Source organism: Uloborus diversus, chromosome 8, assembly GCF_026930045.1.
Source record: "Uloborus diversus isolate 005 chromosome 8, Udiv.v.3.1, whole genome shotgun sequence".
Lineage (NCBI taxonomy): Eukaryota > Metazoa > Arthropoda > Arachnida > Araneae > Uloboridae > Uloborus > Uloborus diversus.
The window spans coordinates 143,059,854-143,072,606 of record NC_072738.1 but is presented as its reverse complement, the minus strand read 5'-3'; the positions used below and the strand labels follow the sequence as shown (position 1 = coordinate 143,072,606).

Genomic DNA, 12,753 nt, shown 5'->3' with positions numbered 1-12,753 from the left:
TTTGAGAAACAAAGCCATATACAGTAAACTCCCGTTTATCCACGGATTAGGGTGCTACGATAACCGTGGATGAGCGAAACCGCGGATAAGCCGAGTTATAGGTAACAAACGATACTGGTGTGTACAATAGCTACAAAATAGGAATAAAACTCACACATTTCACTCATACATTTAAGTTATAGCAAAAAAAAAAAAAAAATAAATAACATTGATTGTAAAAAATATATGTAAAAGCTAAAAACAAACAATAACACAATCATAAGTCATCACCATTGAAGAAAAAAAAAATGTGAAGAGACCCGCGGATAATACAACCGCCGATAATCGGGAGTTAACTGTGTATCAGTTTAAAAGCTTGTATTATAACAAAAATATTTTCTTTCTGTTATGTGTATGTTCTATGTTTATGGTTTTTTTTTTTTTTTTTTTTCAAATTAACAAAACTTGCATTTTTACATCTTCCAAAAGTGCTAATGTATTTTAAAAGTATTTTGAAACAAATAAATTGTAAGTAAGTGTTCTATTTCATCAACACTTTAAAGTAATTTTAAATATTTAGTGTTTCATATCATGATAAAAGTAAAGTGATTTTTTAAAAAAAAATGTTATAATGTTTGTATCCATTTGGTGAAACAAGAATAGAATTGCCTAATTGAAAACAAAACAATGAGGTTTTTTAGTTGTTTGATCTTTCTAATATTGGTAAGTGTTAGCGTTACAGCTTCACTGCGGTAATGGTCTCTCACTGTTTCAAAAACAAGTGAGTACTGAAGTGCATGTTTGAGTTTGGTCTTCATTTCATAATTCTATGTGTGAATTAGAGAGAAAACATTGCTGTTTTTTGAACAAATTTATCAAATTTAACCTCAGTTTTGTGAATCAACAGATTCCTTAAATGCCTTTTGGTCAGTTTTGTTCTCAATATCTACTTTACCTTACAGGAGCATCTATCATATTTCCATTTTGTTGGTCGTGTTATTGGATTGGCAGTGTTTCATGGACACTATATAGATGGCGGTTTTACGCTGCCCTTTTATAAAATGTTATTGAATAAGCCAATTACATTAGAGGACATAGAAGCTGTTGATCCAGAGCTACAGAGAAGCTTAAAATGGATGCTGTAAGTACTTATGGGCACTAGTGCACTTTTCTTTTTAATATTCTATCATTCTCTTTAGGTAGAACCTTTGGTTCTAATTACTACATTGTTATCATCGTGAGTTTTTGAACAGGAATAAAATGTATGCATAATTTAAAAGAAAACTACACTCCTCCATTTCTTAAAAAATTGTTTTGAATAATTTTTTGCTTTTTTCTTATGAAAGTTTTTAGTAATTCTACCCTGAAAGCAATCTAGTTTAGTGCTGGTTTTACTCTAAGGTTATTATGACGTTATTAAATTCAACAAATAGTGGTTGGCTGAAATAGAGGCAAATATTGAAAATTTGGTCCAGTTATAACAAAATATTTAGTCTGTTTTGTCACCAAACATTGGTTTTAAAGTCCAAACTCTAGCTTATATATTGATATCTTATTAAAAATGTCCATGATTGAAGGTATAATACAAACAAATATGAATTAGTTATAGGCATTTTATTAAAGCTAAGAGAAATTGTCTTTTAAATTGTAAAATATTTTATCAGAGAGAGCTTTAAGTACAATTTTTAAACATGTTTTTAATTATTATAGTCTGAATTAAGTTGTTTTATCCTGTCACAAACTCAGATAATATTAAGAAATACGTGAAATACACCACCAGCTCAGTCATTTCCAGCCGAGGACTGCAGTTTCGTGCTTATTAGCACTCATCAGCTCGGCATAGGAAAGTGACTGAGCTGGAGATGGAAAGCCTCTTAAGGAAGCCAAGAGTGCGAAACAAACACTTTGTTTCGCACTCGTCACTTTCCTATGCCGAGCTGATGAGTGCTAATGAGCACGAAACTGCAGTCCTCGGCTGGAAATGACTGATCTGGCGGTGTATTTCACGTACTTCTGCTTTAGCCCTGGCTAATGGGCGGTAATTTACTGAATATTAAGAAATATTTGCTTTTTTTTGTCACAGAACATTGATTTATAAGTCCTAATTCAAGCTAAAATATTACATATTAATATCTTATTGAAAATGTCCATCATTGTAAGTACAGAATAAACAAATTTGGGTTAGTTTCAGTAATTTTACTAAAGCTAAGAGAAAATATCTGTCTTTAAAATTGTAAAGCATTTTATCAGAGAAAGTTTTATGTAAGTATTGTAGTATACTTCAATGTTTAAACATACTTTTCGTCATTATAGTCTGAATGAAGTTATTTTATTCTGCCACAAAATCAAATATTATTTTTACAAAACAAAGCATTTCACAAAAAATTACATTTGTGAAAAAAGTATACATGTCATTAATTAAATGATATTATACATTATAATACATGATTTAATGTTGGTTATATACTTGGAAATAGGAGGGAAAATGTAATCAAGTCAGAAATAAAACATGTTTGAGTGATTTAAATATATATTTTGATGAATATATTTTACTCTTGAGCATAGCAGGCAGAGTATCAAATATGAACCAGATCTTCATTGCATCAATAGTTTGCATAATCTTAAAATATATTTAATGCTTTAGGGCTTTAGGTCCTTAATTGTAATGAAACTTTTACTAAATTGTAAGAAGTTTTTGAATTTTGCTGTAAGGAATTTTAATTATGCTGTGTTACATTTTTTCTTAACTATGTTAAAAGTTCTCATTTTTAAAAACTTGAAAATACTTGATGCTTAATGCGTTTCATATTTTGCATGTATTGATACTTAGGTGTTTTTATTGCAGAGATAATAATATATCAACTATTATTGACACATCATTTTCTGTGGAACATGACTCTTTTGGTCAGCTTCAAGTTCATGAATTAAAGCCAAATGGTCGAGAAATTCCAGTGACAGATGAGAATAAAAGAGAATATGTCCGGTAATTAAAAGCGCTTTCTTTATGCTTTATTCTCCTAATTTTTTTTTTGTTTTTGTTTTGAGAAACTTTTTAAAATTATGCAGTGCTTAATAAGATTGTTAACTAAGTGTGGTTCACTCAAAATAACTCGCCATGTATAGGCCTCACCATGTGAGCCCCTGTAAGAGGCTCAATTGTTCCCCACATCCCCCTCAATTTTGAAAAGTTAATGTTTTTACATATAAATGAGCAAGGTTTTTGTTTTTTGAGTGCGTTGAGTATACGCCTCTTGACCCCAATCCCCCCCCCCCTTGAAAAATTGAAAATGACGGACTTATCCATGTGATAGTTACGAAGCTTCAAGTTACAAAGCTTTAAAAATGTCCGGATTTATGAAGTAGCTAGTACAGCTGCTTGCTCTAGGAGAAATTTCATTTTGCTAATATGCCAACTAATTAAGTAGAACAAAAATAGTTTACAATAAGTGCATGGGTATATTGCCTTCAGTGGAATATGGTTATAATCTGTTTATTAATTAGTTATTTCATAATGCCTGAAAAATGGCAACAGAATGTTGAATTCCAGATCTGTCTGCCATTCTGAAAGTGTTAACCAAATTCCAGAAAAATAAAAATAATTTCTTGCACAAAATATTTTTTTGCATTGCATGCACACACACAAAAGAAATAAAGTAAGGGAAAAAAAGGAACCTTTGGTGCTTTAGTAAATATTAGCCAATAGAGATAATAAATAATAACAACAATACAATTTATTCTTCAGATTTTTTTTTTAAATCAAATGTGTTTTTTTGCAATCACAGAGTATATTTCTCATTGAAATTGAAATTTTATATCAAAAGTGTATTACTAGATTTATTTTAGGTTGCTCACTTCAAGTGAATCTTTATTTTCTTTCATATTTTAAACTTCTTGATTAATGGCCAACAACCACTACTTGTTGGTAGTTGTTGTTTAGAGTTTTCGTTGTGTTTATAAAATATGGTCAATTACGGTTCAATGTTTAATTTATTGAAATAAGTATGGGCTATTATTTTTGTTATAATTATATTATAAGTTTTCCTTTACTTTGTATTTTAGGTTATATGTTAACTACAGGTTTATGAGAGGAATTGAGCAACAATTTCTTGCTTTACAAAAAGGTTTCAATGAGTTAATACCACAACACTTATTGAAATCTTTTGACGAAAAAGAACTTGAGGTTAGTATATTATTTGCCATATTTTTTATTTATTTTGGTTATGATATTTTTTCTGTTGGGGCAGCACCCTGTAGCAGAAAGTAGGGTGATGTACGTTGCAGATTATTTCCCCCTCTGCAGACAATTTTTCAATAATGGCAGTAAGAACTGAAATGATCACATGTCAAATGATTTTGTGTGTTCAAAAATTTATATCTTGCAGCATATTTTTTAAATATTTATTCATATTTTTTTTTCAGAAAGATCAAACACTTGTTAACAGGCAAGATAATAGTGCTTGGGGTCAGATAATCAGTCTATATTTAAATATATATATACAACAAAAACAAATGATTACATTTTAGCCGATTTCACTCTTTTTTTTCCTTTTGATGTGTATGCATTTTTATGTTATTCATTATATATGGATTAAAGTGGCCATATTTGCCGCAGATAAATTTTGAGTGATAAAAGTTTTGTTGCAGATCAATGAGGAATATTCTGCTACAGGGGGGCAGCAGAATTTTATGGGATTTTTTTGTTCTAAGGTCGGAAGAAATTTTGTCTTGAGCCATAGACAAAATGCACAAAATTTCATCCGTAGCAGGGATTGGGACTGAAAAGTGGGGGGGGGGGACATTTCTGAAATCATACAACCCAGATGCCATCCATCCATCAGCCGGGTGCCTCACACAAGGGCGCCTATATTAGGGGGAAAGTAGGGGGCTCAATCCCCCCCCACCCCTTTGAGTTGGAACTTCCTTGCTTTTAGTACTTTTTTCTTTGAAAAAAATGTTAAAACATTTTTTTCTCCAGCAATTAATGAATAAGTAATTAAAAATGTCAAATTTTAATAACTCTAATCTGCACTGAAATCGGTTTCTGCGGAGAGAATATCCTGCAAATGGGCGCCCTTGGCCTCACACCTTACATTGGGTATCCTTTTTAGTCGCTTGTTATGACATGCATGGACTACGTTGGGACTATTCTGCTTTGGTCATTATACGGAGATTTGTGGCTAAACCGATTGGATGGGACCCTGAGGACAGCTCTAATTTTGTGATCCAGACCAGAAACCGAGCAATCCCTGATCCGGCACCCCCAGAGGTATTGTTCACTTGGAGGACTTTGTGACGATAGGCATATTTAAAGTCCCCCAGTCACCACTAATGAAGATGGTGGATCTTCGGCTGTCTGGGATCGAACCCGGGACCCTCAGGTCACATGTTCGATGCCTTATGGATAAGGCCACCACGGCACCAGATTTGAACAATTTCTCACTCCAGGGTCTCCCGAACCTACCACTCTTTGTGGTTTAACCAGTTGGATGAGACCTTGAAGACAGCTCTGATTTTTTTTGATCCAGACCAGAAACTGAGCAGTCCCTGATCCCCCAGAGATATCGTTTCACTTGAAAGACAATATGGCCATGTGCATATTTAATGTCCCCCAGTCACCATCAATGAAGACAGTGGATCTTCAATTGGCTGGGATTGAACCTGAGACCCTTCGGTCAAAAGCCCGACACCTTACCGATCAGGTCACGACGGCTGAATTGAACCACTGAACACCTATTGCCTTCAGTATGCTCATAGTGTAAGAGATAGTGTGGTCATAATAAATAAGCTTGTGATTGTGAAATATATTAAGATGCTATGACACCAGAAATTTGAAGATGATTTCAAAACAATTTGGTCAAAAGATTTGAGTTATGTTTTGGCAAACTAATATTTGTAAAATAAGTTAACAATTTTATGTTTTGCGTGTAAATAATATGACATGTAATAACAGAAGACCAATAAAGACGTCTATTTCCCTATGAAGAAAATCTTTTTTACAGTAGTTTCTACAGTTGTGCTTGTAAATCTCTCCAATTTTATGTATAGCTATAAGATTTTTCTTAATGATTATAATCATGCTTTGATTAGTAACTTTAGCTTCAAAATGTAAATTGCTAAATTTAATTTAAATTATATTTATATGATATTGGGGAATCTACTTGAATTTGACTCATACAAACTTTATTTATTCTTTTATTTATTCTTTTGAAATTTTATAAGTTAATATCGAAAATTTCCAAAATTTTGGGCAAAAATCTATATTTTTTTAGATATTAACTTTTATTTTAGTTAAAATTTAGGTTCAGATCATAAATATAAACTAGACGAACATGCATGAAAAGTTTTACGGAAATATATAAGAAACTTTCTGAGATATCATGCGCGCAAAACGAGAAAACCGAAGAAACCGGCACCTGAGAAAAAGAGGCCTAAACAGCTGCTGTTAACATAAATCTCTATAGGGAAAGTTTACGCATTTTTACGATAACTTGAAAAGTTTTCGGCGTATGGTAATAAATAAGGTATCAAATTGTTCAGAATTAAATTATGCATAACATATATTTTTTCCAGAAAATCGAAAATTTTAAAGGTTAAAGATCCTTAGATCCCTTAGTAAACCATGAGTATTTTACAGTCTTTCAGTACTTTTATAGTGATGACATCATATCTTTAAGGAGTCGACGGCTTGGCGGGGAATTTAAGAGATTGTCAAATTTGTCATCACTGTCATACGACAATCATCAAGGTCATGTGACACCCTGTAGCCAATCAGAAGATGCTGGACATATATGCATACATATAGGGATTGCAATACCGGTATTCAGTATTTTTAAAACGTGATACCTGAATACAGGTATGAATACCGGTATTTGAAATTTCTCAAAAAATGCTTGAAATCATATTGTTTAGTTGCCACATTAATTTTGTACAAAAATTGTATTATTTACAAAAACGTATCTTGAACAAATATAAAATGAAGGAACAAATTTCATAATAAAAATACAATAAGAGTGAAACACATAATGCTTCTTTTGAATTGTCTCTAAGCCTGGAACTCATTTAGTGCTCAACCTTGCAACAGTAGAAATACTCTTTCTGAATTCACGCAGGTCGGTGGTACTGTTAACAATGCACTGTACCCATCGTCTAATTGTCTAGAAGTCCTTCATCTTCAAATAATTCTGTATCTTGTGTGTTATTTTTGGAAGAATCCTTTTGTGTGTGTATGTTTCTTTTGTATTATTATTATACATTTAGATATATATTTTGTTTTTAGATTTAAAACTAGTTGTAATTTTTTTTCCCCGAGAGACGATATACTTTTCCAATATTAACATTATTTTCTCTTGAGTAGGAGAGGTTTGCGTTTGATTTTTATTATTAAATCTTTGATTTGAAATTTACGGTAAACTTGACGAAATTTAATCTTAGTTAGAAATTAGTTTCTCTTATTCATTTTCGCGTTCTTTTTAAAATTCTTAAAATTTATGATTATGTAAATATCTGAAAATATGTGATTAATGATTATGCATATCATCTATGCAAAAATTTTTTGCCACTATAATTTCTAAAAATTATCTTGCCAAGTGTATATTTGACACAACGAGACCTGATAACAAACCATTACCAGTGGCAGAAAATTACCAATTGATTTACTAACAAGAAAAAGTTTTTAACAAAATTCAGTACAGTTGAGATAAATATTTAAAGAAAATATCATAAAATATTACTGCAATTGATGATTGGAATAAATTATTCATAGAACAAATGCATTCGAAATTACACTCGAAATTATCTTTCACTGATTCATCTCACCATTTAGTAATGAAAATATCATTTTGCATTTTTTCTGCGACTTTTGCTTAGTGATATTCTATTAGTTCGTGCTTTTGAAGCCAAATTTTTACATCATTAGATTGATTTTGGTTCTGTAGCATGGAAAAAGAAATGTACATTTAAAATATAAGTGGATGTTTAATTGTTTAAATTAAAAATTATTTAATTGAAACTATTATTTTCAGCTAATACCGAAAATACCGGTATTTCGAAATTGTAAAATTGCTCGAAATACCGGTATTGCAATCCCTACATACATACATAGATGGAAGCATCATACTTTTTTGTTTAGCTCTAATGGTTTTTTTGTATGATAATTTAAACAGCAAAAATCTTTTAAAATTGACTTAAGTGGAATTTTTGTTCCCTTTTAGCTTGTCATTGGAGGTCTTGGGAAAATTGATCTTGAAGACTGGAAAATGAATACAAGGTTAAAACACTGTAACCCAGACACAAATATTGTTAAGTGGTTTTGGAAAGCAGTTGACATTTATAGTGAAGAACAAAGAGCAAGACTTCTCCAATTTGTCACTGGCAGTTCTCGTGTACCCTTGCAAGGTTTCAAAGCTTTACAAGGTGATAAAAACTTTTGAATTTATTAAAAAATTAAATATTAAATTTAAAAAAAAAAGATTTTGTTTTGCCATTAAAGTGTTTGCAATTAAGAACCGCCTTCGAATTATAATGTTGCATAAACTTTAGGTTACCTGTTCGTATTTTTATTCATTCTCAGATTAAACAGTTACCAGTTCATAGATTGACATAAGCCTTTGTATATTTTTCACAGCAGTTTATTAGGTTAGTAATGAAGTTATTATGCAACAAATATTCTGACAAAGCCAAATATTCAGCCATTTTGATCCATCTGCCGAATATTTGACTTCAATAAAAAATCAAGTACTGTTTGGCCTTGTCTGAATACTGTACAAAAAATGTATTTCATCATCACGCACTGAGAATTTTTCACTCACTGAGAATTTTAGACATTTTTATTTATGCTTATGCTTAATGGGCATTTTAACTGAAATCTTGTTATACTATAGTGCATTAACATTTTTAAGGGCACCAATAAATGGCAACTAAAAATGTGTGTACTGCAAATCTTAACTTCCTAGTGCTTGGCTGTTTTGTGAAGTTTTATGATTATTGTTTTCCTTTCCAACACACTCTCAGCAGCAAAAGTCAGGTTGTATAATTATTATTTAATTATTTAAAAATACATAAGTAGATGTTAAAAGAACAGTTCTTTGTTATGTTTTCAGTTGTGTAGATCATATAGCAAAGTTTTTTTTTTCTGTACAAGCACAGATTATGATGCACTGAAAAAAAAAAAAACTTGGATCATTTCTAGCAAATAAGTCTCTTTCTCTCTCTCGATTTTTAAAACAAGAGCGCACTACATTTGGTGTGGTGAACACCTGGTTCTGAAAGGTTCTTATTGGCCAATTGGGATAGGTTAAAGAATTTTGTTCTCACCACTTTAAGAACCATTTTGTTCTGTCAGACAACGATTCTAGGAAAGATCAGGGCCGGATTTGGAAGTGTGGAGGCCCCCGGGCAACGAAGGAGTGGGGGCCCCTAATCAGGGTTCGAAAAGATCATCATATTTTCGAAAATATCTAATATTTTGATATATATCTGAATATTTTGATATATATGTATATATCCGATATTTTCGACCCGTGAAAGTTAGGATATTTTATTGTGGGGGCCCCTTTGTTGTGCAGGCCCCGAGGCAGTAGCCCCGCCTGCCCTCCCCTAAATCCAGCCCTGGAAAGATAGCACTCAATTTCTCTTATTTCTCTCTGTGCTGAGGCTTCTGCAGAGGCTTCACTTTGTGGTTTCCTTCAAAGAATTTTATGTTTAAGATAGCAGAACAATTATGCTAGACATATTTTGTTCAAACTCTTTTGCTGGTTTCGTGCTGATATTTTTACTGAGACTATTAATTTTTATTTCATTACTGTGTCTTTTGTTTGAATTTAATTGAAGAAGATCAATTTGAATCTGAGTACTACATAGCTTCTAAGATCGTAATTGCATGTTTTGAATTAACGTTTTTTGTAAGTTTCAAGGCATTCATTATGGCATTTTGATTTCTAATAGTTGCTTCGCTCTATAGTTGAAGAATGCGCTCTTCATTCTACTTGCAAGAATACTAAATTTATGGAAAATGGCATTTTTGTGCTTTTAAGTATCATCATTCTTTGGTAATTCAACTTAATCCTAAGGGGGGATGGGGGTTTGTTTCAACAGTGTTATTGAAATAAAAAAGAAAAGTTCAAAACGAATGTATTGTACACTACTTAACTTGAACAAATTTCACTGAAGCTTAAGACTAGGACAACAGACAAAAAGGATGGTCAAAAACTGATTTTACTATAAGACTGGTTGCAACCAAGATTTTAAATGAACTTCAGGGAATTTAAGAACTCCAGAACAGAACAACAACTTATCTGCCTACTCTTCCACCCGAACTTACTTCTAAAGTCTATAGGGACCTTTTTCTGAACTTAATTTTTGCCTGTAACCGTCATTTTTCATGAGGCAAACAGTCTAAAGTGAAAAATAATCTCGGACTGTCTCAAAAAAATTTTAATATGTAGAAATTTTTTCGATATATAGATAAAATTTTTCTATGTAATGAACATGGAAATTTGCTGGGAGTTTGGTGTGTAGAAAATTTCGATGTGTGGAAGTTCAATATATGGATATCTGACTGTATATACAGTAGAACCTCTCAATAAGGGACACTAAGGGGACCAGACATTTTGTCCCTTAAATAGAGGTGTCCCTTATTCGGAGCTGGATGAATTGATGCACGCCGTGTACTTAGTAGCATAATATCACAATAAACATTGACACTAAGACAATTAACACTTATAATTAAATTCTGAAAATGTTTGTTATATGCTAAATAAAATTCATAATTATTCAAATTTCTAAGTTTATATTATTTTATTAATTAAAATTTAATCAAAAATTTTGTAATGGCAAAGTTTTGTAGCATACAGAAATAATTTTGAAGTAATTCATTATATATATTTGCTTTACGTTATGTAAATTACAATGTAATACTATGTAAATTAAAATTAATTTAAAATTTTAAGTTTTATATTCAAAGCTAATTAGTTGCTGTGTACTCTCCGTCGGCCCTGAACCTACTTAAATAAGTTGTTGAGTGGGCAAAACATGCTTGTTAATTTCAGCAAGTGTTTTTTTACAATACATTACTTATTTCCTTCACATACCTATGTTCAAGTTAAACTTAATTCACATTATATTTTTGGAGGAAAAGTGAAACTTGAATTCCAGTAAATTCGCTAGTTCTTGTGTGTTTATACATTATTTTTTGCATTTTTTGGCTTTGTGACTGTCCCTTAAACAGAGTGTCCCTTAATTAGAGGTAAATACATGCAAGTCCCTATTCAAAGGGACTGGGAAGTCCCTATTCAAAGGGACTGGGACCAGAAAAAATGTCCCTTAAATAGAGATGTCGCTTATTCAGAGGTGTCCCTTAATGGAGGTTCTACTGTATTATCTAATCATTTATTAAAAGCTTTAATAACAGAAAAAAGGTTACTGTTCAATGGGGGGAACCTCAAATTCCATATTCGAGAATTTTAAGTCTAGTTAACTGCAAGTGAATTGGAGTTTGTTTTTAAGACACTCCTCTTGTTTTTTTACTCTTAATATCTCTGCACAAATACCATTAGACAATTTCAGTGAATTATATTGTAATTATTTCATATATTTTTCTGAAACGTATCTTTATCATCTGTTACTTTTTTTACATAGGATCCACTGGAGCAGCTGGCCCAAGATTATTCACAATCCATCTTATAGATGCTAGTACAGATAACCTTCCAAAAGCTCACACATGGTAAACTCCTGACACTTTTTTTTTTTGTTATTTAACCCCTTATTAATCATTATCATGTTTGTCATAAGTGCTTTGTGTGTCATTGAGATGAAAACCAAAAATTTTTAATGCAATTTTTACATAGATAAATTTAATGCCTACGGTCCAACCGCTGAAAATTTAACCTGGACTAAAATGATACCCTGGTTGTAGCAATCCTGTTAAATGGTCCCAACTGGAGCCATATGTCATCAATGTATTTTCATACACTTATAAGGATCACCAAATGCAAGGGACTATAGTAATCCAAATATTTCTAAAATTCCCAGCTTATCATAACACATATCCCAGCTGCGTTCCTTACGAATTTTTTGTTCTATAGTCAGACATCATCTTCCGCAAGAGCCACCCCTTTTTGACCAAAATACCCCTGTCCAAACACATTCCTCTAACAATATTGTGAACTTCACACTGACCGTGGTTAAATTGGGACAAGAAAAAGCTTTTTCCCTAGGGCAGAATGTTAAATTTATTCTGAAATTGGAACTCAGGCTAATTCTCATTTGGCAAGAAATTTTTCCTTTCTAAATTTACCATAGCTGCCATCTGACAGAATTGTAATTCTAAGGCAGCTGTCTGTTTTGAGTAAGTTTTTTTGCGACAGAAACTGGAAAAGCATGTTGTAGATTTTTTTTACAATAGTTCACCGAAAAATCGACAAAACGATATGAAAGCCAAAAGATTACAACTGAAAAAGCATCTTTCTTCCCATTTTATAGATAAATAGAGGGAAAAAAATATACATTTTAAAGTTAGTTTATTCATGTCCCCCCCCCCCCCTATGTACATTTTTTTTCCTGCTGCATATATAATTTATTTTTTGATGATTGCGTTATATAGATACTTATAACTTGAAAATGTTGTTCTAATTCATTAGGGTTTTTTTCATATGCTATTTAATGTGTTTAAAAAATCTTTTAAGATTATCTAATAATTTTAAATAACTAACTTAATTTTTAGAATCATGGAGGAATAAACTATAGAGCATCGTTTTCCAACTGGTGGATCGCGAACCC

At 31.7% G+C, this 12,753-nt stretch overlaps 1 protein-coding gene across 1 annotated transcript in view; it reads left to right on the top strand.

Moving 5' to 3' along the window:
* LOC129228272 (E3 ubiquitin-protein ligase SMURF2-like) overlaps positions 1–12,753 on the top strand; it is a 170,650-nt gene that overhangs the window by 154,417 nt on the left and 3,480 nt on the right. The window contains exons 12-16 of the mRNA XM_054862941.1: positions 942–1,120; positions 2,825–2,962; positions 4,039–4,159; positions 8,190–8,391; positions 11,614–11,698. Coding sequence (XP_054718916.1) covers positions 942–1,120; positions 2,825–2,962; positions 4,039–4,159; positions 8,190–8,391; positions 11,614–11,698 — 725 coding nt within the window. The remainder of the gene's footprint in view (positions 1–941; positions 1,121–2,824; positions 2,963–4,038; positions 4,160–8,189; positions 8,392–11,613; positions 11,699–12,753) is intronic.